The sequence below is a fragment of the Onychostruthus taczanowskii genome, unplaced genomic scaffold (genome assembly GCF_017590055.1).
Source record: "Onychostruthus taczanowskii isolate IOZ18803 unplaced genomic scaffold, ASM1759005v1 scaffold27, whole genome shotgun sequence".
Taxonomy (NCBI): Eukaryota; Metazoa; Chordata; class Aves; order Passeriformes; family Passeridae; genus Onychostruthus; species Onychostruthus taczanowskii.
The window spans coordinates 5,983,468-6,010,596 of record NW_024500017.1 but is presented as its reverse complement, the minus strand read 5'-3'; the positions used below and the strand labels follow the sequence as shown (position 1 = coordinate 6,010,596).

General features: G+C 38.9%; 2 protein-coding genes across 3 annotated transcripts in view; one reads left to right on the top strand and one right to left on the bottom strand.

The window, feature by feature from the left end:
• NSMCE2 (NSE2 (MMS21) homolog, SMC5-SMC6 complex SUMO ligase) overlaps positions 1-2,305 on the bottom strand; it is a 125,691-nt gene extending 123,386 nt beyond the window's left edge. The window contains 3 exon segments of the mRNA XM_041407564.1: positions 1,155-1,195; positions 1,198-1,644; positions 2,275-2,305. Of these exon segments, the coding sequence (XP_041263498.1) occupies positions 1,155-1,195; positions 1,198-1,644; positions 2,275-2,305 (519 nt within the window).
• Positions 1,304-27,129, top strand: WASHC5 (WASH complex subunit 5). 2 transcript variants are annotated; one of them, XM_041407503.1, is made up of 29 exons: positions 1,304-1,471; positions 2,277-2,577; positions 4,680-4,825; positions 5,863-5,947; positions 6,219-6,319; positions 7,228-7,420; positions 7,980-8,132; positions 10,643-10,756; positions 11,858-12,029; positions 12,834-12,961; positions 13,266-13,395; positions 14,228-14,340; positions 14,966-15,132; positions 15,773-15,848; positions 16,530-16,640; positions 16,754-16,894; positions 18,309-18,389; positions 19,007-19,108; positions 19,644-19,823; positions 20,238-20,362; positions 20,751-20,913; positions 21,615-21,717; positions 21,832-21,911; positions 23,244-23,347; positions 23,799-23,928; positions 24,050-24,146; positions 24,540-24,693; positions 25,320-25,407; positions 26,586-27,129. In XM_041407503.1, exons 2-29 carry the CDS (start codon positions 2,392-2,394, stop codon positions 26,640-26,642), a joined length of 3,480 nt encoding a protein of 1,159 aa, XP_041263437.1. In that variant the 5' UTR covers positions 1,304-1,471; positions 2,277-2,391; the 3' UTR covers positions 26,643-27,129. The 2 variants fall into 2 exon arrangements, with proteins under 2 accessions (XP_041263437.1, XP_041263438.1); XM_041407504.1 differs by lacking the exons at positions 1,304-1,471; positions 2,277-2,577; positions 5,863-5,947 and having other exon boundaries at positions 4,704-4,825; positions 26,586-27,124.

Here is a 27,129-nt window from a genome sequence, read left to right as displayed (position 1 = left end):
AGTAGAATAAGGTACTTGGCAAATTTTAAAACATCCAGACAAAATAAAGTACTTCCCAAACTTTAGCTCAGCAAGAAGACACTGGAAGTTTTCCAGACACAAGAAGACACTGGAAGTTTTCAGTCTGACTTACAACATATTTTGAGAAGAAGAGTATGTAAGAAAACCAGAGAAAGAAAGAAAAAGAAAATGAGGAGAGAAAGTTAGATGGCCAGCACCCCAGGATCCAGCATTTTCTCAGCAGCTTCTAAACCCCTGGCAGTGGAGCGTGTTTGGCCCACGTGCTGTTTCCTTTTATCTTCTACTCTCTGCCACTTCAGGGCTTACAGGCTGTTCCCCCATCACTTCCCAGCTGGCACTTTTGAGCCAGTCAGCTGTTCCTCAGGTCTGCTATAGATACCAAGGCAAAGATTTCACTCTTGAACTTTCTAAGTGAATTCTTCAACTTCAGCTGGGAGCTGTCCATTCTGCCTTCCAAGGGAGGGGCACATTCCTCTCTGGAACTGGTTTCACTGCAGTGTTTCCACCACACTTTTCTGCCAGGAAGGTCTTCGATGGGTGCATCCAAGCACTTATCATGCGCAATCCCCAGCCCCCTCACTCCTGGAAAACACAACCAGCAAACTCCGTGCTGAAACGTAGACTACTGAGGGCATTTTTTTTTTTCTTTCAGCAAGTGATGAAATGGTCCAGACAGGATAAAGGACGAAAAAGCCTACAGTTTCTATTCTGTTCGCTATTTTAAATATTTGAGGAAATTACCTAAACTTTCTACGTTTCAATATCTCAAACTATGAAGCAGAGGTAAGAAAAAAGTATTATTTGGTTCTGTAACAGCAGCTCTGCAGGTGTCAAGTGCTCTCTGAGCACCAGGATCGGTGTCCAGCCCCAGGAACACTCGGCGATGAGGGGCCCCAGGGAGAGGATCCTCCCTGCAGGGGCTGGGGGAGCAGCGCCCGCCGAGCAGGACGCTCCGCGCTGCAGGGCCTCTCGCCGCCTCAGCCGGTGCAGGGCAGGCCGGGCAGTCCGCACGGAGAAACGGCCCCGCACCCGTCCCGCCGCCGCTCCCGACCCCCGGCTGGGAGCGCTGCCCTCGCCCGCGGAGGGGACGGGGCCGGCGGGGACAGCCACCGTCGCCAGCGGCCGCTGCTCACCTCGTCCCCGCAGCTCGAGAGTGCAGCTGTCCCGGGGGCAGCCCACGCCGCCCTCCCGGCGGTACTGGCAGGAGGGCGGTAGCGCCGGGCACCGGGGCAGGCGGAACCGCCTCATCAGCCGGCGCCGTCATGTGACGGGAGGGCTCGGCTACGTCGTAGGGAGCGCCGCCGTCTCCCTCCCATTCTTCTTACCCTCCACTGCATCCTTGTGTGCCCGCAGCCGCCGCCGCCCCTGCCCACCGGCGCTGCCGGGGCAGGGTGAGGGCGCCGGGCGGGGCGGGAGCCGCTGAGGGAGCGAGGCCGCCTGGCTGCAGACTGTGAGTTCGGCGGGGGCGAGACGGGACCGGAGCGGGTTCGGAGCCCGTCCGGCCGCTGCGGTCTGGGGCCCGCTGTGCCCCTGTGGAGCAGAGCTTGCGGCGGCACTGGGGACCTGGGAGGGCTCCGGGCGCTCGTTCTGGGTCAGAACTGTCTTGGGACAGCTCGCTGTCATCTTAAATGTATCGTAGTGGTTCAGAATGCGTTTGGTGAAAAGTCAAGCCTGATCATAACTTCCCGTAAATGTTTCTGGAGCACAGGCGCTAATTTTTGGTGCTGCACGCCGCCGTGTCCCGCAGGAAACGTGTGAACGAATAAAACTGAGCAGGAAACGCAACCACAGCATGGAAGCTCGTCCTTCAGCAATAAATAAAGGAACGGAGCTGTGTCATTTCCATTTGCTATGAAAGTTTTCCATATTGCTAAAACCCATTATGATCACTTTGGTTGTCTTTTTAAAGGGGCCCTTAAAAAACACATTTTGTGAAGTAGTTTTGCTTTCCTTGGGCCTTATCTCCTCTCCTGGTCATAATTGTTTCACTGTTTGTCACTGTTCCATTCTTCAATAGTGTCCTTCAACTGTTCTCCAAAAGATCACACTGCCCCTGCCTGCTCACACAGGTCACTTCTTGAACTAAGTGTACATGCTGAAAATTAATTCTGTGCATTTCTTTGATTTTACAAAGTTGTGGATAATTTAGATTTCATAATTTGAAAGATTGGAGAGTATGCTTAAATATCTACAAATTAAACTATCAAAACAATTAATATAAATCACTCTGGATGTGTGTGGGTTTGTTTTTACAGGTTATTAATGGCACAGCTGGTTTCTTCATCGGGCTTTCTGCTTCCAGTAACCTGAAGAGTAAGGACCAGAATCAGACTGCAGGACTTCTGCTGCTCTGTCACATCCAGCTCCACAATGGTGGATTTTCTGGCTGAAAACAATCTCTGTGGTCAGGCAATTCTTCGGATTGTTTCCTGTGGAAATGCCATCATTGCAGAACTTCTGAGACTTTCCGAATTTATTCCTGGTGTTTTCAGGCTAAAGGACAAGGCTGATCAGCAGAAGTATGGAGATATCATATTTGATTTCAGTTATTTCAAGGTAAATCCTTTTATTTTTAAACTTCTCCTTAGAGCATTGCTGTCCCACATGAGGATGTTTTGGGCTGTGAAACAGCCATTCCTGACTATTGTGTTTATTACTACCGCATCTTCCAAAATGTTTGATGAGTCATCTGGCCTATGAACTTTGATAGATACCTATTATATAAAATGTGAGTATTGGATTCTGGGGAGGTAGTAGTAGTAGTGGTAGTAGTAATAGTAGTAATTCCTGCAAGACCAGTAAATTAAACTTCCTCCAGCAGGTTCTGAGCCTGCATGGTTGGTTGTTTTCCTTCAGAGCAGCGGCGTGGGCAGTATGCCCATCTTTCTTCTGTTAATCTGTAGCTTGTTCTTTGCAGCCATGAAAACTGCTTTCATGTCTGACAGTGCTGTGATTGTTCTTCCTCTGGACTTGTCACATGTGCTGAAGAAATAAATAAATAAGTCAAGGAGAATGTCCATGGAAAGCCCTTATTTCTCTTTCAGAATTAAGCTTGCAGTACTAAGTTCCCTCTGTCATTTTCCAGCATGACTAAGAAGGAACAACAGAGACTGTCTAAACTGATTTTATTTGGACTGTGCAATACAAGAAATGGTAGTAAGAAAGCAAGGGAGGCACTTCTAAAATGTAATTCAATTTCATTGTAGTAGAAGTTGTAAATTTCAGGCACTATGAGGCTTAGATACTGAAAATCCAGAGTACAAATGATTTCACAGCTACCTTTAGATCTAAGTGCTTGGTAGAAGTCTTTTTTTTTAAGAAATTACTTGAAAATTTAAAAACATATAGCTGTAATTGGTGAGAAATACAGTAATCCTTAAAGCCTCAGTATTTTTGAATGTTAAGAAAGCATAACTGTGCTGGTTTTTGTCATTAAAACCATAATAAATCCATAGAAGAATAAATCCATAAAACCAAATAAATCCATAGAAGTCAAACTTACGAAGCAGAGATTTGAGAACTTACAAATATTTTCAGAAACACAGTAATCCTTAAAGCCTCAGTATTTTTGAATGTTGAGAAAGCATAACAGTGTGCTGATTTTCATCATTAAAACCAAATAAATCCGTAGAAGTCAAACTTATAAAGCAGAGATTAGAGAATTCACAAATATTTTTACTGCAAATACACCCCTTCTGTATACATGATTTTTAGAATTACTTAATGAGGAGAGATTTGAGATTTGAAAAATTGAGACTATTTACTTTGTCCATTTGAACTTCAATGATAGTTTGGCGCTTGCTTTTATCCTTTTTTTATGCAGATATTTCGCACAGAAAGAGAAGCAGAAGAATATTTTTTAAAACTCAGATTGTCAGCTGGGTATTTTCAATTAAATTTTAATAATACTTCCAATTAAACTTTAGCATTATTTTCATTTATTTGATGATAAGACTGCATAGTGCTTTTGAGAAATATGATAATAATACTTCCAATTAAACTTTAGCATTATTTTCATTTAGTTGGTGATGGTAAAACTGCATAGTGCTTTTGAGAAATATGGCAGTGGTAAAGGGTTAGAAAAGTTGTACTATTGCTTTAAGGAAGTCAGGTTCTTCATCCCAACTCTTTTTCCCCCATGATTGTTAATGACAAAGTTTCTGCATTAATTCAGGAGACGAGTGCTGAGCTAGATGTAGAGTCTGTGGAAAAAACATGTCTAATATTTTCAAGCAGTTTGAATGTATGAGAAGGTACTAAGCTTTGTGAGCCCTCAATGTTATGGTTTCAATCTGAGAAATCAACCAAAAGAAATGTGTAAAGGAAAACATTCCATCAGGGAAATAGCACCACAGAAAGCATCCAGTGCTTTCAGATGTATTGGGGCTTTACTGAAAGCATTGGCTATTCTTTTCCATTGGTTACATTGGATAAATAGTATTTAAAGTAATTGCAGATTGTAACAATGTGTAAAACTCATCTTTATAGAATCAATATTTAACCATAAACTAGGTTAGAAAACTACACATCCTTGTTTTGGTAAGAAATGGTAACTCTGGTTTGCACACAGGGTTGGTTGTGCATGGTTTGTGTACTACTGTAGAGAATTGGAGATCAAAGTCAAGTATTGTCTCTAAAGGTGAATTTCTGTTTTTCAGGGGCCTGAGACATGTGAAGGCAAACTGGAAGCCAAGCCTGAGTTACTGGATTTAGATGAAGAATTTCGTGAGAACAACATTGAAATTCTGACAAGATTTTATTTAGCTTTTCAGAGTGTACATAAATACATTGTAGATTTAAACAGGTATGGTATCTTAAATACATAGAGATTTTCAAAGACCAGATTACTGTTTTGTCATATTGATGAGAAGCTTTTTCCTTAGAGACACAATATACTCCTTGTTGAAGCATATTCATGTGCACCAGCAAACCTGGGTTGCTGGAGTGAACACTATCTTTTACTCCAGCAGTTCCCTGCCAGGTTAATATATGACTTGAAAACATATAACCTCTCTACCTCATTTCCTCAGTTGTAAATTTGAGTTAGTTTTTCTTTGTCATAGAGATTGTCCTGAAGATTTTTTTTTTTTAAATAAAAGGAGAATCCATATTATTAAGCTACTTTTTTTTTTTTCTTGCAAAACAGAATATCAGATAATTTGGAGTTTTTTTAACTTTCATTGGCATTATTTTCTTGAACTTAATTTTTCAGTGAAGTTGCCATATTATCAAGTTTGCTACTCTGACGTGTAAAAGCAAAATTAAAACTTCATTGAATGCTCTAAGTAAAAGTTACTGAGAATCTTAAACATGAGAGTTGGTTTTATTATTGATGTTATATGAAAATATCAAATGTTTGCTATTACTTATTTAGTAGTGTTGCTGGAAAATCCTTTAATAGAAATAAATCTTCTCTTAATTCAGGTGAACATATGCTATTTCTAGCTCTACCTTCCAAATTGCAATTGAGATCAATTTATGGTATTTCCAGGAGGTATACTTAGGTAACTTGAAAATATGACAGTTTTGCTACGTTATTGCATGGCAGCCTTCCCAGGCTGTTATCACCCATGGCAAGATTATGAGGATGCTGCCAGGTATCCTGCAGGGTCTTTCACATACACCATCAGAATATGGCTCCAGCTGGTTGGCACTAGCTAGGGGTTCCAGTCTCTCATTTTTTAGGAGAGCCTCTCTTCTTGTTTGTCTGAAAAATACCATGCTGCTTGTTCTAGGGAAGTGTTCTGGTGCATGAATTGGCTTTCAGAGAAAATGTCACTGACTGAGTTCTAGTTTGAGAGCAAAATAGTCAATGACCAAAGTTTTCATCATGATTCCTAGATACTTAGATGACCTCAATGAAGGAATTTACATTCAGCAGACATTAGAAACCGTCCTCCTTAATGAAGATGGAAAACAGCTTCTAGTAAGTATTGACTAGTTTTGTAATAGTAGAAAATTAACCCACTCAGCAGTGCCAACCTAGACAAAAATTTAGGTTTACCAAATGCATGGGAAGTGCTGTGACTCACTTCAAGGAGGACAAAGAGCAAAAATCCTCAGCCTGCCATTTTTTATGTTATGTTAACTACATAGTTGACACTGAGTTAGTTTGCCAATACATGTTTTTCTTTAAATGTTGCTGCAAAATCATGTTTATGTGATATTCTTTCTTCATACTTTCTCTTTTCAAACAGTGTGAAGCCCTGTATTTATATGGAGTCATGCTCCTGGTCATTGACCAGAAGATTGAAGGAGAAGTCAGAGAACGAATGTTGGTTTCCTACTACCGATACAGGTCGTGTACATAGGTGTACAGAAGCACTCAAGGCTGAGATGTGTAATCTGCAGTATATTCAGTAATCTAGGTCACTGAACTAAGATAAATAGAAATATTGGCACCTTTTTCATCAACTGACTTTGTACAGATAATTCAGCAGAGCTCTCTGAATATCAGTAGAACTCCTTGCTTTAGCTTTTAGGTGTGTTCGCAAGGTCAGCTGCAAAATGAGCAACAGATTTTTCATTCTGTTACAACAGACATTTGAAGTCCACAAATAAGCTTTCAGCTAAAGCTTTTAGGCTGCAATTGCCAGCTATGTCACGGGTTCCCAAATGTGCAAGGAAACTTTCTGAGAAGTCCTGACTATCTAGGTTACAAATGTATTGCAAGTCAGACTTGTTGTTGTGCTTTATTAGGTTAATCAGTGACAAGTTTTACAGGGTAGGTTCTCAGCATCAGGGTGTAACAGATGGGGTCTTAAAGGGTATCGGTGAAAATCCTTCCACACATATAAAATGATGCTTTGACTATTCTTATGCCTCCCAGTATATAATGAGAGATTCTTTAACTCTGGAATGCAGAAGTGAATTGACAAGGGGAATTCAGAAATGGGGAGAAAGAAAAGGAAAATTTGAAAAGAAGGGAAAAAAAGGAACAAATTCTTCTGTGAATATAAAGCTCCTTTTTTCTGTTCCTGAGTTTAATTTTCTGTTTGTGCTTTTTCTGCTTATCTGGAATTTCAGTATGGACATTCATCAGTGTCCTGTAACATGATATTAATGGAATAAGCAATCAAAATCCTCCTTTAGACTTCAGTATTTCTTAATTTTCTTGTGAGAAGGGTGTGGTTACAAGGGGTGGGAGAAAAGGAAATTACTGGGTCATATAGCTCATATTTTTGTTCCTCTTTTTTTGTAAAACAGTGCAGCCCGATCCTCTGCTGACTCCAATTTAGATGACATTTGTAAATTGCTTCGAAGCACTGGATACTCAAGCCAGCCTGGAGCTAAAAGACCTCCAAACTACCCCGAGAGTTACTTCAGCAGGGTTCCTATAAGTGAAACTTTTGTTAGCATGGTTATCGGCCGCTTACGGTCAGATGACATTTACAACCAGGTAAGCCACCCTGAGATAAAAGAGGGCTTTAAAGGGGAGCATCAGATGGATTCTTAGGTCAATTACTCAGCCATGAAGTGCAGAAAAAAATAAATGACAGAGGTTGTAGGGACTCTTGAGGTCAGGTAGTCCGACCTGGCTCAAGCACAGTTGGAGCAGGTTGCACTGGGCTGCACCCAGTTGGATTTTGAGTATAACCAGAGGTACAAACCACAGAACCTCTCTGGGCACTCTGCTGCAGTACTTGGCCAGCCTTGCAGTAAAAAGCACCATTTTTGTTTAATGTCTTATGACTGGGCATATCTTACTTGACTCATTTACAGCATAGTAAAATCTTACTGTAGCCTGTTACAAGTAGCACACATCTACACAGTCAACTTTTACACTCTGGAAATACATCTGGTAAATATGCTGTATGAGTAAGCATGTCCAGCTTACCTAAATAAACTTCTTGCCCTGTGGTATCTATACACTGCACTCTTTAATGTGTCCCGTAATATTTTCAGGTGGTTTATGATGCACTGTATTACGTTCAGCTTTGTTTTGTTACTTTTTCCAGGTTTCAGCATATCCATTACCAGAGCACCGCAGCACTGCCCTGGCTACTCAGGCTGCCATGCTCTATGTGATACTGTATTTTGACCCTTCTATTCTTCACACTCAGCAAGCAAAAATGAGAGAGATCGTGGATAAATACTTTCCAGATAATTGGGTAAATGTTAATTCTGTTTTAAAACTGTTCCCTGGATTTAATGTTATAAGAACAATTGAAATTACTGTTACAGTATGTGTTATAGAAATCTAATAATAACCTAAAACTAGAACAGATTCTTCTCTGTGGAAATTTTACTTTGTTCGGAGTGAAGCAGTCCAAGTCAAACACTCTGGATAAGCATGGAAGGCTATCCTTTGAAAGTGTAATTTATTGTCTTAAATGCTTCAGTCAGCTATACTCTATACCATCAGGATAAAGTCAGTCCCAGGAAAATGTGTGATGGAAGGCATTTTAGGCATTTCTAGTCCAGCCTTCTCCTCAAAGCAGGGTTGACTTCAAAGCTAAATCAGGCTGCTCAGACCTTGCCCAGTTAGCTTTGGAAATGTTTAAGGTGAAGACTCTGCAGCCTCTGTGGACACCTGTGGCTGTCCTTCATCACTCTCATCGTGAAGAATTTCTTCCTTCTATACCATTGGAATTTCCTTTGTTATAGCTTGTGGCTTTTGCTTCCTGTCTTTTCACTCCGCAGCTCTGAGGTGGGCCTGGCTGTGTCCTAGTCATAACTTCCCTCTAGGTAGTGGAAGACCACAGTCAGATTCCTTTGACATCTTTCTTCCAGCTTAAGCAAACCCTGTTCTTGCATACTGGGTCCCCACAGGTGTGTTGGTGGCCTGCTGTTCACTTCATTCCAGTTTGTGCATGTCTGTCTCGTACTGAGGAGCCCAAATCTGGACCCATTTCTCTCAAAGAGAGCCAATGAGAACTGACCAGAAGGAAAGATTCACTTCCCCAATCTGCTGGCTGCAGTTTGGCATAGCCCTTTGTCTGATTATTTTTTGTTGTCATAAGACTGCGTGCTTGATTCATGTTTGGTTTGTCCAGTAGGACACTTAGGTCCTTTTCTGCACAATAGTGACACAGGCAGCCATTTGTATTATTGCAAGGATTTGGGTTTGTCCCAAGTACAGGATTTTATTTGTCATTTCTGACTTTCCTGTGGTTTCTGCTCATGAATTCTACCAGCGTGTCAAGAATGCTGTAGAGGACAATCTTGGTCCTCAACAAATCATCCCACACTGCTGTTCTTTGAAAACTTGTTTAAGGATTAGCTCTGTGCTGTTGTTCAAATAACATAGAAGCTAAAGCTGTCACTACATGTGCTTCTATAGACCTTTTCAGGGGCAGTAATTAAAATGGAATTACTGTGTTCAGTACTGAGATTTAGGATTTCCATCCAGAATCCCTAGTCTGCAAAAACTGCTGTTGAAATAGGCTGGCATATAAGAATGGAGTCCCTAGGTCATCTATATCAAAGGCAATCAGACTTAACAAAGAAGCTGTACTTTAATTTGTGTACCTCTGTTGGTTTCAAGTTGTATTCTTCTGTACCATAAATAGAGCAGTGAAGCAGGTAGGGGAGAAACTGCAATAGCTGCATATTTCACTAGACATTAGAATCCCTCTGGTTCTGGAGAACTACAAACTTATTTTTGGAAATGAGAGCTTGACACTGCAAATTTTTGATTATGCCAGCATTTTTATTAGCTTGAGTTTATTAGCTTGATATTTTTAAACAACGCCTATCTTCTTGTGGTCCAGTGTGGATAAGTTAGCTGCATTATAAAAAATGCTCAACTCCTAGGCTGATTTCAATTATTCTTAGCAGTTGAAGTGTAGCCTTTTGAGGAACTGCCATCTACAGGAAATAAAGAGCTTCACTTCAACAATATGAGAGAGATCTTCATATCAGCAGACCCAGGTCCCATTTGCCTTTATTTGACACTGCCAGAAGAGCTCAAAGGCTGACAGTGCCCCCTCAATGTGATCATGCCTGTATGGAGGAATATTGGAGCATCAGTGTGACAAAGCTCATAATCCCACAGCTCTGTACATCCTTCATCTGTCAGTAAACCAAGTCTTTCATTTTTTATCAATTATCTTACAAATACTTGTTACTTACTCACAGTTCTGTATTTTTAATCATGCTTAAACTTGTGCAAGGAGTCTGAAATCAGTTTCTCTTTGCTCCTCAAAAATCATACTATTTAATCATAATTTCTTTCTGTTGTGTCACTGTGAAAGATGCATTACAGTTTAATTTGGTCTTTTGGGCATCCTCACAGTAAGATTAATTGATCTCATTTTGCCCTCCCTATCATAACTTTTTTCCCCAGTTGCTTTTATCAATCTTCTTTAGAGCATCATGGAAATGAAAAATAAGTCATGAGTTCATGGAGAAAAAAATTGAGTATCATATATAGTGACTGAAAGAACTGTCATCTTGTTTTCACAACTAAGCTTCTAATCAATTGTGTGCTTTTTGTTTCAAAGTGGTCTTCTTGCTTTCCAAAGGTGGTACACCAAAAAGTACTGCTACCAAAAAAGTTCAGTTATCTCTTATTTATATCCACAGCATATCCCTTTCTGTCATATTACTAAATGCAAACCTTGTATTTTTCTTAATAATAACATAAATACAACTTCTTGTTTTCTGCTTCCAATTTTAGGTCATTAGCATTTACATGGGAATCACTGTCAATCTGGCAGAAGCATGGGAACCCTACAAAGCTGCTAAAACTGCCCTCAACTACACACTGGATCTTTCAAATGTCAAAGAGCAGGTACAAAAGTCAACATTAAGTATTTTTAGCAAGATGCAAGATGAGTGGGCATCTTGATCTGTATATGATATCAATAACACATGGGTCTTTTCTTCCTGCTTACAATGTCTGTACCATACTGTCTGGCAACCTTGAGTAGACATTTTGCCTTCATCTTTAGGGAAGAAGTTAACCAAGTAGAAATCAATTAATAATAAGTGTGGAAGGGGCTCACAGCTGGTCTGTGAGTCAGAAGGGGTTAGTGAAAGAGAGGAGCTGATAAGAGTTGCCTTTGCTCCTGAAAGGAGCTTTACCAAGCTGTCAGCCTGGAAACAAAGGAGAGAGAGAGATACATGAGAGGCAGGCTGCCTTGCTCCAGTGAATATTATGTTGCTCTGTTCTGACCAATGAATAAGTATAAACTTTGTGAAAGAGTATAAAAAGACAGCATGCTGTAAAATAAATATAGAGAAGCCTTCTTAATACAGTGTGTTCTTCAGTTTCTTACGACCGTCTCAAAAGCGACAAATAAGTATCTTCTTTCTGTGAGAGATTTTTGTTGTTCTTTCCCATTAGGCAATAAAATATTAGTACCATTTTTTAGGAATAATTCCTAGAGAGTATATAAGTGGATATATAAAAAGTCTGCATTTTTGAAACATTATGCTTCCTGTGTAGCCTGGATTCTGGAACTACTTTCCGTGGGAGCATGTGTGCTGTGTGTGCAGGCTGTTTTCTGACATAGGAAAACTGCTTTTCAAAGTCTTCTCTTGGCTGTACATGTCTGCTTTTAGCTTCTGGGTCTCTTTGGGTCATTCCAGAATTTTATTCCTAAGGGTTTTCGCCCTGACCACCTGTGAGAAATGCTTGTGCAACATCTACTTCTTGTCTTTCTCACTTTACTTTGAGGGCTATATAAATCTTAGACAAGTATTGCCTTGCTTTAACATTTATCTTGCATCCTTTGTCGTACACTTGCAGTGTATAATATTGCCTACTAGTAATGATAATAATTTTTATAGCACTTTTTTTTTTTAGCTGTGTGCCAGCTAAGCTCTCGAGAACATGGTGTATTCCATTTGAGGCAAGGATTTTATTGATCCAGGCTTTGTGTGGTTTAAGGCGAGCAGATACGCTGCAGTCACCGAGCGAGTGCACACGCAGGTGCAGCAGTTCCTCAAGGAGGGCTGCCTGAGGGAAGAGCTGGTGCTGGACAACATTCCCAAGCTGCTGAATTGTCTGCGAGACTGCAACGTGGCGATCCGCTGGCTGATGCTGCACACTGCAGACACCAGTAAGACCCTGCTGAGCTGTCAGTCCTGCTCCACTGGGGCTTCACTTTGGGCCCCGGGGGAGGTTCGGTTCTGCTGCTGTTGAAGTCAGCAGTTTCCTCCACTGTTTGCAGGAGATTGTTGAGCTGTTGTTTTGCATATAGTCTCCTAAAGCCTTGTCTGAAACAGCACATGCGTTTCCTCAGTTCTTGTGAGCTGAACACAGGTAAAAAAATTAGTAAAGTCATGATCTTCTTGAATAATGTTCTGCAGAAAAACATCATTCTGAAAGTTTTGTCTAGCTCCAAAAAGAAAGCAGTGACCAATTTCTTAAAATCTTAGTAATTAACAGGTTGAAACTAAGTTTTTTGTTCTGTTGAACTGAAATTCAGCTGAAACTGTTGAGTAATGTCTGTCATGTGAGTTTGGGTGTGTAAACTGACATATTTAAACATTCCCTTATTTGAATGCTTGTGCTGTCTTTGAGGCTTCTTGATATGCAAGAGGGTTTCTGTTAACACCTCCATACAATTTTTGTAATGGTTTTAGAAATACTGATCTCAGGGCTTCTTGGTCAGAGGGACTAAATTCACATTTAGTTTCAGAAGCCTGCAGAAGTTTTAAGAAGGCTGAAGCACCACAAAACCTTAATTGTATTCTATTCAAAGGAAGAGTTAGTCCGTGTAAATGAAACACAAGTGGGGATTTACATACCAGAGCAAAATGTTTTTGCCTTCAAGCTATTAAAAAAGAATGTATTTACAAAGATTAAGAAGTTTGGCCAAACTCTGTATAACAGTGGAGAAATGTTGTCTTTCCACTTTCAGCTTGTGATCCAAATAACAAACGTCTCCGCCAGATAAAGGATCAAATATTAACAGACTCAAGGTACAATTCCAGGATCCTTTTCCAGCTTCTTCTGGATACAGCTCAATTTGAATTCATTTTAAAAGAGGTAATGTGCTGCTAACCAGAGTCTTCTAAGATCTCTAACCTGAAAAATTCACTGGGTATTTTTAAAAGTGACTAAAAATTGAAAAATCTGCATTGTACTATTCTATAAAATTCAGTAAGCTTCTGTCACTGTATGTCCATCACACTGTCTGTATTTCTTAATATTTTTAATTTTGTTTTTAATATTCTGGCAAGATCTTGAAGTTATGTAGTAATCACTTAGTCACTTCCATCTGTTTTCAGTATTTTATTTGTGATATGCCTCCTTTCCAGTTTTGTAAACCAAATGCTTTGGGTTTCAGTAGATGTTCAAGCAGATGCTGTCAGAAAAACAAATGAAATGGGAGAACTATAAAAAAGAGGGATCTGAAAGGATGACTGAGCTTGCTGATGTCTTCTCAGGAGTTAAACCTCTTACTAGAGTGGAGAAAAATGGTAATTATTAAAAATTATACTTCGGGGGAAAAAAGTTGTTTTGATTTATATTTCTAAAGTGATACCAAAATAAATACATGAGTCTAATAGTGATAATATAGGAACAATTTTCATGTCTCTCAGCTGCCATAGAGGTCTCTTTATCTCTTGTCTTGTTTAGGTTTTCAGCACATATTCCATATGTAAGCAATATTTAGGTACCTAATATTTAGAGGGCCCTATTTTTAAAAGTATTTTTCATTCCTTTATTTAGATACACCAGTTAAAACTATAAAATATCAGTTCACTTCTGTATGTGTAGTGGAGCTCACGTTACCATGTTCTGTGTACAAAGGAGTGAAAAGATCATGCCCATTAAATTTAGGGATGGTTTAACCTCTCCCCTAATTGTTTCCCTGGTTGTAACCTGGATTTCAATTGTATCAGCATTTTTTAAAAGAAGAAAACCTTCTTTTACTTCTCCTCTACACTGAGTGGTATTCTGCAAGTTCTCCAAGGACTTAAAAGTTGAATCTGTGCTTCTTTCCAAATTCCTTGCACTGTTTTTTGAAACACCTTTTTTTTTTCTTTTGAACTGCTGAAAACAAGATTTTTAATGCCCAGTTGTTTTGGTAGGTGTTTTTAATGTTGCATATGAAATTTACCTGAGCATTTGCCACTTTACAAGTGTACATTTTGAAAGACTATAAATATACCAGTGAAATAAAAACTTGTAAAAATAATCTCCTATGTTCATAGCTCGTTTGTTTCTTTTGACTAGCAAGTTCCCTGTATTTTTGGTACCTATCATATATGCAGAGATTTCATTAATTTCTTCTTAATTCTTTCATAGAAAATCTCCAGGCTTGGTTCAGAGAAATCTCCAAGCAAATAATGTCTCTCAACTATGATGATTCCACTGCAGCAGGCAGAAAAACCGTGCAGCTGATACAGGCTTTGGAAGAGGTATGGCAAAGACACTTTGAGATAAATGACCTTGTCCTTCTGGAACAGCAGCATTTTTTACACATGTACTGACTTCTGATAGCAGAGATGCAAAACAGATCTGCATTTGAACAACTGTTTAAATCTATTAGATCTTTGCTGGTACATATCTACGGTAAGCAGGAGTTTTGTATAAACCTTGGTATTGAAAAACATGGTATGAAAGGTCATCCTACCTGTAGCCAAGGGTTTGTAGGTTCTTTCAAAGAAATTAATTCACTATTTAACAGTATTTGGCAATATTACTCATTTTTAGAAGTGTTGAAAATAAATTATTTTGAAACTAGAAAGGGTGATTTGAAAAGCAAAATAAAAAAACACCTGTATTTTTTCTGTGTGTGTTTTTTCTATTTCCAGGATATAAAAGAGTACTCAGAATGATGTTTCACAGTACACCTCCTTGAATAACTTTATGAAATTTATTGTTAATATACTCTATAACAGGCCGGGATTTAAGTGTCTTACTGCTGCTAATATCCAGAAGTGTCAGTTTACTGATTCTGTTTGTATTGCTGTCCTTAAAGATTAATAGAAAACAACAAAAAAAGAGTCCTTTTATGAGTTTTGTTTGTTTTTTTTAATATAGGTCCAAGAGTTTCACCAGCTGGAAAGTAACCTGCAAGTTTGCCAGTTTCTGGCCGACACCCGCAAATTTCTCCATCAGATGATCCGAACTATCAACATTAAAGAAGAGGTCTTGATCACCATGCAGATAGTTGGTGATCTTTCTTATGCTTGGCAATTAATTGACAGGTATGTTAGCAGGACCTTTTTCTTCCAGTCAGTAACCATTTGTAAAACTTCTGGGAAATCACATGCAAAAATATTATTAAGACTGTCAACATTCCAATTTTAAAACAGTATTGAAGCATTGTTCTGTGAATTGTTGAATATACTGAATTATAATCAGCTTGAATAGGAATTAATATCCATCCTTCTCAGGTTGTTAACTGCAGGTTAAATGATAGGGTAACTTTTTACTGTCTATCCTAACTATAACAGCTTTGTTAACCTCCTGTCTCCATCCTTTAGTCTTATTAAGTGTTCTCCGAAATACTGGAGTTCATTTTTCAACCAAAAACAAATGAGGAAAGACTAATGCTCAAGAATTCTGTTTCCATGGTGGGATTTTGCTGATCTGCTGCTTTAGCTGCTTCATTGCTGTGGCTGATAACACTCTCTGTTGCTTCATCTTTTGTCCCACTTCCCCTTTTTCATACAGGGTTTTTCTAACCAGTAGCTCTTCAGACCTAAATCCTCCTTTAGTGAAGTTTGTTAGTGATCTTCTTTGCCATTTACATGTTACACTGGTGCTGCTGACATGCAATTAAACAGTTGAAAATAACCTTTCCAGGGGAAGAAGGTGATTTGTTTTGTTTGTTTCCTACCCCAGCTTTACATCTATTATGCAAGACAGCATAAGAGTCAGTCCATCTATGGTAACTAAACTCAGAGCCACTTTCCTAAAGGTAAGTATGAACAACAGTGTACTTGAACACTGCAGGCCAATTCAAGCAGTTTGTTTAAAAGGCCTTAAGCTCTGAAATCAGTTAAGAATTCTTTCACCAGCATCTTCTATGTCTAGTTTTTTTAGACAGTATTGAATTAACTCAAGGTTAGTTTTAAGGAAAATAAAATCGAGTCATGCATGTTTTTATAGTGCAGCAATTACGTTCCTGCTGTTAAGCAAATAAGTCTCATTATCCAGCCTCTACTCATTACAGCTATTTTCTGGATGCATTGTTGTACAGGTGGGATGTTCTGCATATGGATCAGAACAGGCTGAAGGAATTGAAAAAGTTATGTTCTCTGTTCCCTTTGTGTTTCGATGAAGCTCTGGCTTCAGATGAAAATATTCTCTGTAGAAATAAGAATGGGAATTAATGTGAGTGAGAATGTAAAATTACAATTGAAGTGTCCCATGCAGCTGTTTAGATTTTAACAATCTTGGGGAAGGTAGCCTTATGGACTGTTGGACTTCTTTGACTTTCAACAATTTTTTTTTATCTTGGAAAGCCTATTATAACACTGCTCCTTAGGAAGAATCTAGTACTTTAGGTTGTAGGATAAGAGCCTGAGCAAGAGAATTCAAGCATATAATTTTCATCAGAAAAACAAAAGTGAAGTTAAAATGTTAACTTTATTTCTAGCTTGCTTCTGCTCTTGATTTGCCTCTTCTCCGTATCAATCAAGCGAACAGTCCCGACCTTCTCAGTGTGTCCCAGTATTACTCTGGAGAGTTGGTCTCCTATGTGAGAAAGGTGGGTGCTTGCAAGGCATAACTGCTTTGTTCTCTAATTATTTTTTCTTAATTGGGGATTATTTTCTTAATGATAATATACTGACTGTGGCTGTTTCTTCTCTCATTTACAAGGTTCTACAGATAATTCCAGAAAGCATGTTTACATCTCTTCTCAAAATCATAAAGCTTCAGACTCACGATATTATTGAAGTGCCTACTCGCCTTGATAAGGACAAGCTACGAGATTATGCTCAGCTGGGACCACGATATGAGGTGCAGTTAAAACAGGGAATTCTGAAAAAGCAAACCTTATAGGTGGCCAACTTTAACCTAAGTTTAAATCTATACAGCTCCATAGAGTTACAGTTTAACAGCGAAGTTAGATTTGTTGACCTAAAGTTAAAACTGACGGGTGTTATTGTGAGCATACCTTAGGTTTCACAAGGGCAGATGAGTAACTTTTGCGCTTCTGTTTGTAGAAGTTTAAACTTTCAATCTTGTAGAGAAGGAGAGGGGGAAAAAAGCTAAATAAATTTATAAATGAGCATAAGTATATATTTACTTATTGGAGAGGATGGAACCCTGAAAACCTGAGTCTGAAATGAAGCCCTCCACATTTGGCATTCTTGTTCCAAGAGCAGAAGGTCAAAGACTGATTAAGCCAGCAGGGTTAAGCTTTTTGCTGCTCTCAAATGAGGAGAGGGTGGAGGCACATTGATTTGATCAGGTAAAGCTGCTGTTGCTCATTTTGTCTCTGGTTTTTCTTCTGCATTGTAACCAGTCTGGAAGAGTGAGCAAACATTAAAATTACCTGGTTTTATTTTTGGTAGAGGAAGATGTGACACAGAAACCTGAGCAGATCAGTAAGTCCCCCAGAAAATCTAATAATCAGTTAAGATGCCAGCTTTTCCCTGGAGATTTTGCCAAAGTGCTCACTTGTTAGGTGTTTTCTGCAAACAAGCTGTGATCTCTGATTAAGCTCATGTTCAGTCCTGAACATTAGGTTTAAACTCCCCCATGAGACTTTTTAGAGTGAGGCTGGCTTGTGTGGGGGTAGGATTGAAGGAGCAGGCAGCGTTCAGTAATGTTTTATTTTGAGGCAGTAAAAGGAAAGCAGCTTATACTAAAGCTGTTTTCACTTCCAATTTCTATTGAACTGTAGATCTGAAGTGTCTTCTCTATTCTGTATTGTAAACACTTGAAAGGCAAAAGACTGGCTTGTCTGAACTCTGAGCATAAGGATAATAATAACTGTAAATAATTGTAAAACTTCAAGTGAATGTGCTACCATATTAGATCCATGGAAATACTGAGGTGGACTCATGGTGGCAGCAGGCTTTACTATATAATAACTACTGTGAGCTGTGTTCCCAGCCTGCTCAAAGATACCAGCTCAGAGTTTTGTCCATATTATTGTGTACACAAGATATGGCTGGTCTTCCCTTCTGTAATCCCTCTGAAGCCTCTGAGAGGTACCTGTTTTTTCCTACTGCTAATAACACTTCTATTATCTGACTAAAAGAAAGGTAATTATATAAGTAAGTCTAGAACAAGATGTAAAGTTGATAGTATATCAGTGCAAATTATTTATATCTAAAATAGGAAACTACCACTGGGAAATGTGGATTTTTTTTGAGTAATTATTTACATCTATTGAATCAATTCAGTGAATTTTTTTCTGTTACAGGTTGCCAAGCTAACCCATGCAATTTCAATCTTCACTGAAGGTATCCTCATGATGAAAACTACTTTAGTTGGTATCATCAAGGTAATGATCCATTATTTCAATAGGAAATGGTTGGTTGGTGGCAGTTAGTACTTTAGCACAGATTTCAGTACAATATATAAGACCTCAAGGAAAAACAAAAAGACAAGAAAATGTAAGTTTGCATACAAACTTATGGAACCCACAGTCCCCATTGTTAATAGATTCATCCACTATACTTGGTGATCATTGGAGGTTTTTCCTGCTGGAAAGCTTTTCTGAAGAACTGTTTCTTCCATTGGTATAATCTGTCCTGCAGTTTTACATTAAGACTACACTGATACCTCTTTGAGAACTAGAAACAAGTATTCTTGAAGAAACATTCACTTCGTAATGCATGCTGACTTCTTAGAATTGTACAACATTCTCAGTGGATCATGAACAGAATTTGAATATGGGAGCTACAAACCTTTGTCATTCAACTTAAAGAAATCTCATTTATTCTCTAGTAGAAGTATATAAATTTTTTATTCTTTGGACCAGCTCTGGTGGTTAAGTGCATCTGTTAACAATGCTTTCCTGTTTATCAAAAGTATTTAATATCTTCCTTGGTACAAAATAAATCCTTTATATTTTTTATACCTTTCTGACTTTAAAGGAAAAGTGTTTGTTCTACTTAGGTGGACCCAAAACAGTTACTAGAGGATGGAATAAGGAAGGAGCTGGTAAAACGGGTGGCCCTGGCTCTTCACAGGGGTCTCATCTTTAATCCTAGAGCCAAGGTTGGTTTTAATTTTTTATTTGATTTCCTTTTTGTAAAAAAAAGTTTTGGACTACTGTAGGTTATTTGGAACTCCTTATTTGATGTTCAAATGAGTGTATAAACTGCCAAGTGTACATAAAATTTAAAAACATATTTTTGCTCTATTCCAAATTGTCCTGTCAATTCTGATTTCACAGTACTGCCTTTTCTGTGATGATTGACAGGTCACATAAGCAAGTAAACATAGATAGGCAATGATAAAATAAGGAGTGACTCCTTGTTTTGATCCTGTCCAGATTGTTGAATCTCCTAGATCAATCAATAGTATCACTGAAGGCAAAAATAAATATGAAAAGTGGGAGGAAAAATATTTAATAATAATAAATTCAGATATCAAACTTTGATAAATTTCTCAGTGTTTTCAGATCTGTCTGGGCCATACTGAAATGCTCTAGAGGTTGTTCTGTAAGGGTATTTAGAAGCCTTTTACATTTTCTTGGAATTTTACCTGTTCACAGTTCTGGTTTTATCTTTTTGTTGTTGTTTGTCTTCAGCCAAGTGAACTCATGCCCAAACTGAAAGAAATGGCAGCTACAATGGATGGGTTCCATCGATCATTTGAATATATCCAGGATTATGTCAACATATATGGTTTAAAAATTTGGCAAGAGGAAGTGTCTCGTATTATTAACTACAACGTGGAACAGGAGTGCAATAACTTCTTAAGAACAAAGGTGCTACTCAAACCCGAAAACAACAAAAAAGTTGATAAATGTTTTATAGTTGGCTGTTAGAGCCTGTGAGTGATGGAGCATGTGTACCCGTTGTTCATACCATTCTGACATCAACTGAATGTGCTAACTACTGTGTAAAACATCTGCCCCCAGCTTATTATGGAATGCTGCAGCATCTCCCCTGCATTATTTGTACATCAGAGGAAAGTACCCAAAATGTAATATTTAATATATTTTTGTAATAAGATTCATTCTTCTGTTTGCTTTATTCTGTTTTTATAGTGTTCTGCTATGTGTAATTTACAACATTGTGTTACAGTGTGCTCCTTTAAAATTGAACAAAAGGAAAATTTCTAAACAAATTTAAAAGATGTAATGGGAACACTGCAAATGACTGTAAAACTTATTTTTCAGATTCAAGACTGGCAAAGTATATACCAGTCTACTCACATTCCTATACCAAAATTCACACCTGTGGATGAATCCATAACATTTATTGGCCGTCTTTGCAGAGAAATCCTGAGGATCACAGACCCAAAGTAAGTACTTTGTGTCATTGGATAACTTCAATTGGATGCACTGGATAACTTCAATTCCACCATATACAAAGCAAAATACAAGAGATAGTTTTTCTTTAGCTGCCATATCTTTATCTAAAACCAGATTTACCCAGTCCATCCTGTACATTTTAAAGGTTAGTCTAGAGAAGTGGTGATTTTAGTCTAAGAAGGAAAACTGTGTTAAACAAATGGAGGAGAGAGAAATCAGGGACGGGTGACAGAACCCTGGTGGAGAGAGGAATAGCTAAACATCACCAGAGATACTTGGAGAGTTTCATCTGTCTAAGAAAGGTAACTCATTACTGAGAGGATCACAGGAGCTGTCTGCAGCTTTTGCTGAAGTTGTTTGCTGATTTTTTTCCCTCAGAATCACATGTTACATTGACCAGATGAATACCTGGTATGATATCAAAACTCATCAGGAAGTAACCAACAGTCGTCTCTTCTCAGAGATCCAAGATACTTTGGGAACCTTTGGTCTCAATGGCTTAGACAGGCTGCTGTGTTTCATGATTGTAAAGGAGCTGCAGGTAATTTTTGAACTTCAGTTTCTCAAGGCCACAATGCTTTATTGTTTAATAATGATTTTTTTAAATCTGTTAATTACTGAAATGGTAAAATTAAATCAATTGCATTTGAAAAATGGTTGTTCAACTCCAGAAGTGAGAATTTCAGTTACAGGTAAAATTATGGAAGTTGGTGCTCCTAAGTAAATGGTGCTGTGTAATTCCAGGTTATATGGGGATGCTTTCTGAAGGTGTACACTGTGTGTGTACTTAAAAGTTGATTTCAGGTTGTCTTCTATTTTTCTGTCTAGATATCAACAACGATTGTTTGGGTCTACCATGATACATGAGGTGTCAATTCTATGAAATGACTGTTTCCCTAGTACCTGTAATGTGAAACCAAGTTTTTTTGTTTCCTGAGAAGAATCTAGTTCTAGTCTGGTTAGAGATTTTAAGGGAAATAAGTATCAGCAAACACAGTTCTTCCTGAATTACTACTTGTCCATAGTAGATATTAGATACTGACAAAGGGGAATCTTCTTAATGTTCTAACATTGATTAATATTAGTCCAAAAAGCAAAAATTGTACCTACAGAATTCCTCAACTCTTAATCTATGGAAATAGTCTTCTGCTGCTGTTAAAAAATGTGTCTCCAGTACCATCAAGATTAGTCATGGAGTGCATGTGTGGTAATTTTACTTACTTATTTCTTTCTTTTATTTAGAATTTCCTCAGTATGTTTCAGAAAAATATATTGCGTGACAGGTCAGTGCAAGATACCTTAAAAGCACTTATGAGTGCTGTCAGTCCCCTCAAAGGAATCATAGGTAAGTGCTTTCTGGTTAAGATGGAAGAAAGCAATTGTCTTTGTGCACTTGCATTTATATCTCTTCTTACTTGTTTTTTTTTTTTTTAATGCCTCACCCTCCTTCTTTTCTCAGCAAATTCAAACAAGGTTTATTCCGCAGCAATTGCAAAAACACAGAAGATCTGGACAGCTTATTTAGACTCCATAATGAAGGTAGGTTCATGTGACTTATTGCTAGTCAGAATTCATCGAGGCTCTTTGCTTATATTGGCCCCTCAATTCAGGAGGGACATGGAGGTGCTGGAGCATGTCCAGAAAAGGGCAACAGAGCTGGTGAAGGGTCTAGAGAGTAAGTCCTGGGAGGGCCAGCTGAGGGAGCTGGGGGTGTTCAGCCTGGAGAAAAGGGGGCTCATGGGGGACCTTAACATTCTCTACAGCTCTCTGAAAGGAGGCTGTAGCCAGGTGAGGGTTGGCCTCTTCTCCCAGCTAACAGTGACAGGACAAGAGGACATGGCCTCAAACAGCACTAGGGGAGGTTCAGGTTGGACATCAGGAGGAATTTCTTCATGGAAAAAGTTGTTAAACTTTGAAACAGGCTTCCCATGGAAGTGTGGAGTCACTGTCAAGTGTTTAAGGACAGACTGGATATGGTACTTAGTGCCAGGGTTTAGTTCACAAGGTGGTGTTTGGTTATAGTTTGGACTCAATGATTTCAGAGGTCTCTTGCAATCTTAATGGTTCTGTGATTCTGTGACATTTTAATCTGCTTATTTTACTATGTTGCATTATATTGACTTGTAATTATATAGCCTCACAAGTGAAGCAGGCCTGGGTTTGCAGGAGCTCCTGAGCTTCGTTTGTGTGGGCACCTCACACTCCACAAAGTGGTTAGCACTGAGATTCAGAAGAAATCATTCACCAAAACCAGAGTCGGGCACTAGAGGTCTGATCTGGGCAGACTAAGTTAGTGTTCAGTGTCAGGAACTCTTGAGCCTACTCGCAGTGCCTTGTGACCATGATATGCCCAAGGATAAAGTTTGGAGCAGTAGCATTTCCCAGACTTGCCTTGCCACAGAAGGCATTGTACTGTGCTGAGGATTTAAACAAGCTGTCCCACTATCTTGGCTCTTTATCTTGTCTCTGTAATGATATATGGGCACCAGAGTTTCTCAGGGTGCTGTGGATGTTTGTGTTACTGGAGTGAAGAGGAAAGGCCAGGGAAGGAGAAGGTTGACTGCAACGAGCCTCTCTGATATTTTTGTCTCCTGCTGTGCTGACCCTAAGATTTACAGAGAGGTAGGAAACAGAGTACAGACATTTTCACTGACCAATGAAAAGCAAGTAACTGGGGTTTTATACCTGTTACCTCTTTTGTGCCCTTTTCCATTGGCCTACACCTGTGACCAGGAACTGTGTGTAAACTTCAAGCACTGTGACTACATCTCTGCTCTGAGTGCACTGTGCAGCTGGGGTCAGTGTTTGGCTCCACTCTTCCTTCATTGCATTCAGTATAACACACCACCCTTTTTGTGTTTGTGTCAACAGGTTGGTCAGATGCAGATTTTAAGACGACAGATTACCAATGAATTAAATTATTCCTGCAGGTTTGACTCCAAGCATTTGGCTGCTGCTTTGGAAAATCTCAATAAGTAAGAAGCAAAATGTGCTTGAAGAGCTAATTGTATCACTGTGATCTAATTGTTATCAGCTCAGTAATCCTTAAAATCTAAATTACAGCAAAATGTGGCATCTGATTTGTGTGCAGGTTTTTGTTGATCAGTATTTGAATTTTAAACCAGTAAAAATAAATACTTGGCAATTAATTAGTTTAAACATGCAGTTTCTAATAGCATTTGGTTACACTTGGCTCTGAACTCATATTTAGATGAGAAAAAGGAACGGAATATGTGTGATGCTGATATTGAATCAAATATAATGTTTGTAAAAATATACTCCAGAAAAGGTGTTTTACTCTTGATTGTGGCCATGCAGAGGTTTTTGTATCTTTGATATTTTATATTAATATGACATGTGGCATCATGTAAGATTTATTCAGGGATAATTTTTTAAATTGTTTAATATAATTTATTTTCCTTTTAGAGCAATACTAGCTGACATTGAAGCACATTATCAGAACCCATTACTACCTTATCCTAAAGAAGACAACACGCTTTTATATGAAATCACAGCTTATCTGGAAGCTGCTGGCATTCACAATCCATTAAATAAGGTCAGGCATATATTCTGGTGTTTGCTGCAGTTTGCTTTTTTCTATTTTTTTATTAACTGAGAAAAAATATAATAAGTAGAAGACCTGTACTACTAGTTTTTTTTCTTTTTTTTCCCCTCAGATCTACATAACAACAAAACGTCTGCCATATTTTCCCACCGTCAACTTCCTATTCCTCATTTCCCAGTTTCCCAAACTTCAGTACAACAAAAATTTAGGTAATGTGTAAGTTGCTGTTTGTCTAATTAAAACCTATGTAAAATTATCTGTAGAGAAGATAGTAAAATTACCTGCACAGAAAATGCATAGTTCCTGACTTTATCAGTTCAGTTCAGAGAGTTTTATTATACTATTTAAGCCAAATACGAGAGGGTAGGAAACAGATTCCAGACTCCTGGGTTTCACATTCTATCCTATGCCTCAGTTAATATCATTAAGCCATTCACCATGGAAGACATGCAGTTGTTACATTAGTTTTGGACTTTTTTGTGTGGGCAAGAAGAAGGGAAGACAGCAAAAAAACCATGAAGAGTACATTACATAAGTTAGCCTGCGCTATAAAAATATGTTCTGGTTTATAAACATGTATTGTTTTGGGTTTTTCTGTGCAGGAGTGGTGTGCAAGCGGCCAGCGGATCAAATTGACTGGCTTCCTTTGGTTCTGGGGCTCCTTACTCTATTGAAACAGTTTCACTCAAGATACACAGAACAATTTTTGGCTCTGATTGGTCAGTTTATTCGTTCAACGATGGAGCAGTGCACAAGGTATCCATGTCTTACTTTTTGCCCAAGTATTGCCTCTGTGAAGAGGACTTCAGCAGTCAAAGAGCACGGCTTTTTCAGTATTTTTGTTCTAGAGGATACTTGACATTTGCAGTCTTTCGGTACTTGAAGGGATCTTATAAAAAAGGTGGAGTGGGTCTTTTTACATGGGCAGACAGGGACAGGAAAAGGGAGAATGACTTAAACTGAAAGAGGGGGGACATTGAGATTAATGTTAGGAGGAAATTCTTTCCCATGAGTATAGTGAGGCACTGGAACAGGTTTCACAGAGAAATGGTGGATGCTCCATGCCTGGAGGTGTTCAAGGCCAGGTTGGATGAGGCCCTGAGAAAACTGGTCCAGTGAAAATTGTCCCTGCCCATGGCAGGGCTGTTGTAACTCCATAATCTTTAAGGTTCCTTCTAGCCCAAGCCATTCCATGATTGCATTAGACAATAACAACAATATATTTTACTAAATAGAAGATTAAAACACTATTTCTATTTGTAATGGAATCACATGACACCTAGTGGAAATGGTGTTATTTGAAGGCTGGCATTTTCAGGTAATTTAATCCAAGTAATTGGTTGATTAGTAAGAGTATGATCTCCATGGTGGTTTAATTTTAGCCAGAAGATTCCAGAAATGCCTGCTGATGTAGTGGGTGCCCTCATGTTCCTGGAAGATTACATTCGATACACCAAGTTACCAAGAAAGGTAAGAAAGAATTCCTTGTCTCTAAATATGCTCCTAAACACCCCAACCATTTTCCCTGGAAAAAGGAGCAGGGAATGTGTGCTCCCACTCCACTTCAGCCAATGAAGGGATCTGGCCAGAGAGACATTGCCCACACCTTCCATTTGTACTACAAATGAGCCAACATAACAAATAACAGCTCAGGGTCCTGCTGACGCAGAAGCAGCCCTGGTTTGTAGAGTTCAGTGCCATTACTACAAGAATACTAATAAAGAATACTAATACTAATACTAACAAATAACAGCTCAGGGTCCTGCTGACGCAGAAGCAGCCCTGGTTTGTAGAGTTCAGTGCCATTACTACAAGAATAAATAGATGAATACTAATAAAGAAAGGATTTCACCTTTGTGCTAATTTCAAACAAGTCTTTAAATTTAATCTTCAGTGTATCATGCTGGGGGCTGTTGGGAAGGAAAGAAATAAAATAGAAATTCCAAGATATTTCCAAGTAATACTAAGCTTAGCAGAATTCTAAACACAGGACAAAAAGCTAATTAGAAAGTCTACATTTTGGTGAAACACTGTATCTAGTCTTTCCTTCACTTCCTGCCAAAGCCTGATGTCCCAGGCAGCTTCCTTGTCTCACATGCAAGGGAAATGCTAAAAATCTACTTGTAGAGCTACATTGTTTCATGTTTAAATGCAACTTAACTACATTTGAAGATTATATATTATTTATACATAGTATTAAAAATAAGTCATAACCCTGATTGCTGTATAGGATATACAGCAGTCAGCCACAGAGGCTGTACCTCTGTGGTTCTTGAATAAACATTCAATAGCCATTTCCCAGCTGATATTCACAATGAAGAGAGTGAGATTCTTCCAGTCTCCTCTTCCCAGCCCACGGTTCTGTGTGGTAGAAGGTCCCTTTGTCACTCCTGCAGCTGTAGGTGATGCTGTGTGGAGCACAGCAGAGAAGACAGCAGCATTCCTCCAGTCCTACTCTGTGCCTGTGCTCCTGGCATCTCCTCAGAGCCCTGGCTGGGCTGTTCCTTCCTTGCTCTGTGCACATCCTCATGCCAGGGTGGCTCAGGGCAGTGTGTGCTCGAGTCATGGATCAGATATGCTTGTTAATGGATGAATGGACAACAAATGGATAATGCAAATGCCTGACTGTGCTTTTCTGTGTCCCTCAGGTTGTTGAAGCACACGTGCCAAGCTTCATTTTTGATGAATTCAGAACTGTTCTATGAATATGGAGAAGCTTTTCTCCAAACCTGAAATGAGGCTTTTCTCCAAACTAAGGCTCTTCTCCAAACCTGAATAGAGGAGTTGGGGCCTGAGGATGAGGCAAGTACAGCTGTTCAGAACTGTGTCTTTTCTTTGCTTCACGGCAGTGCCTACAGCTGTCTCTGTGAAATGTAACCATCAGCACTAGTCTATATAACCCTTGTTTAAATCTTGGCATGATACACAGTGTGTATCTCCTCTAAACAGTGTACATTTTGTACTGCACATTATAAATGCTGCATGTAATTGTTTATGTATAAATCATTTACGTTTTTGTTCTGAAGAACTGTCTGTGGAAGTTTGACTTTTGTATCAGAAATGAACAATGAAATGAAATTGGAAATAAAGGTGTTGGATAGTTTGCCAGAACTGATGGTTCCAAATACAATTTTCTTTTAAAAAGAACCAGGAGTGAGAATGCATATACAGTGTAAAGAGGTTTGATGTCTG

Bases quoted from the DNA above. Each gene is read 5' to 3' on its own strand.
- WASHC5 (XM_041407503.1), top strand. From the start codon at position 2,392: ATGGTGGATTTTCTGGCTGAAAACAATCTCTGTGGTCAGGCAATTCTT. The intron at 15,133-15,772 runs GTATGTTAGCAG...TTCCTACCCCAG, and splicing joins GCTTGGCAATTAATTGACAG to CTTTACATCTATTATGCAAG. The intron at 20,914-21,614 runs GTAATTTTTGAA...TCTTTTATTTAG, and splicing joins TGATTGTAAAGGAGCTGCAG to AATTTCCTCAGTATGTTTCA.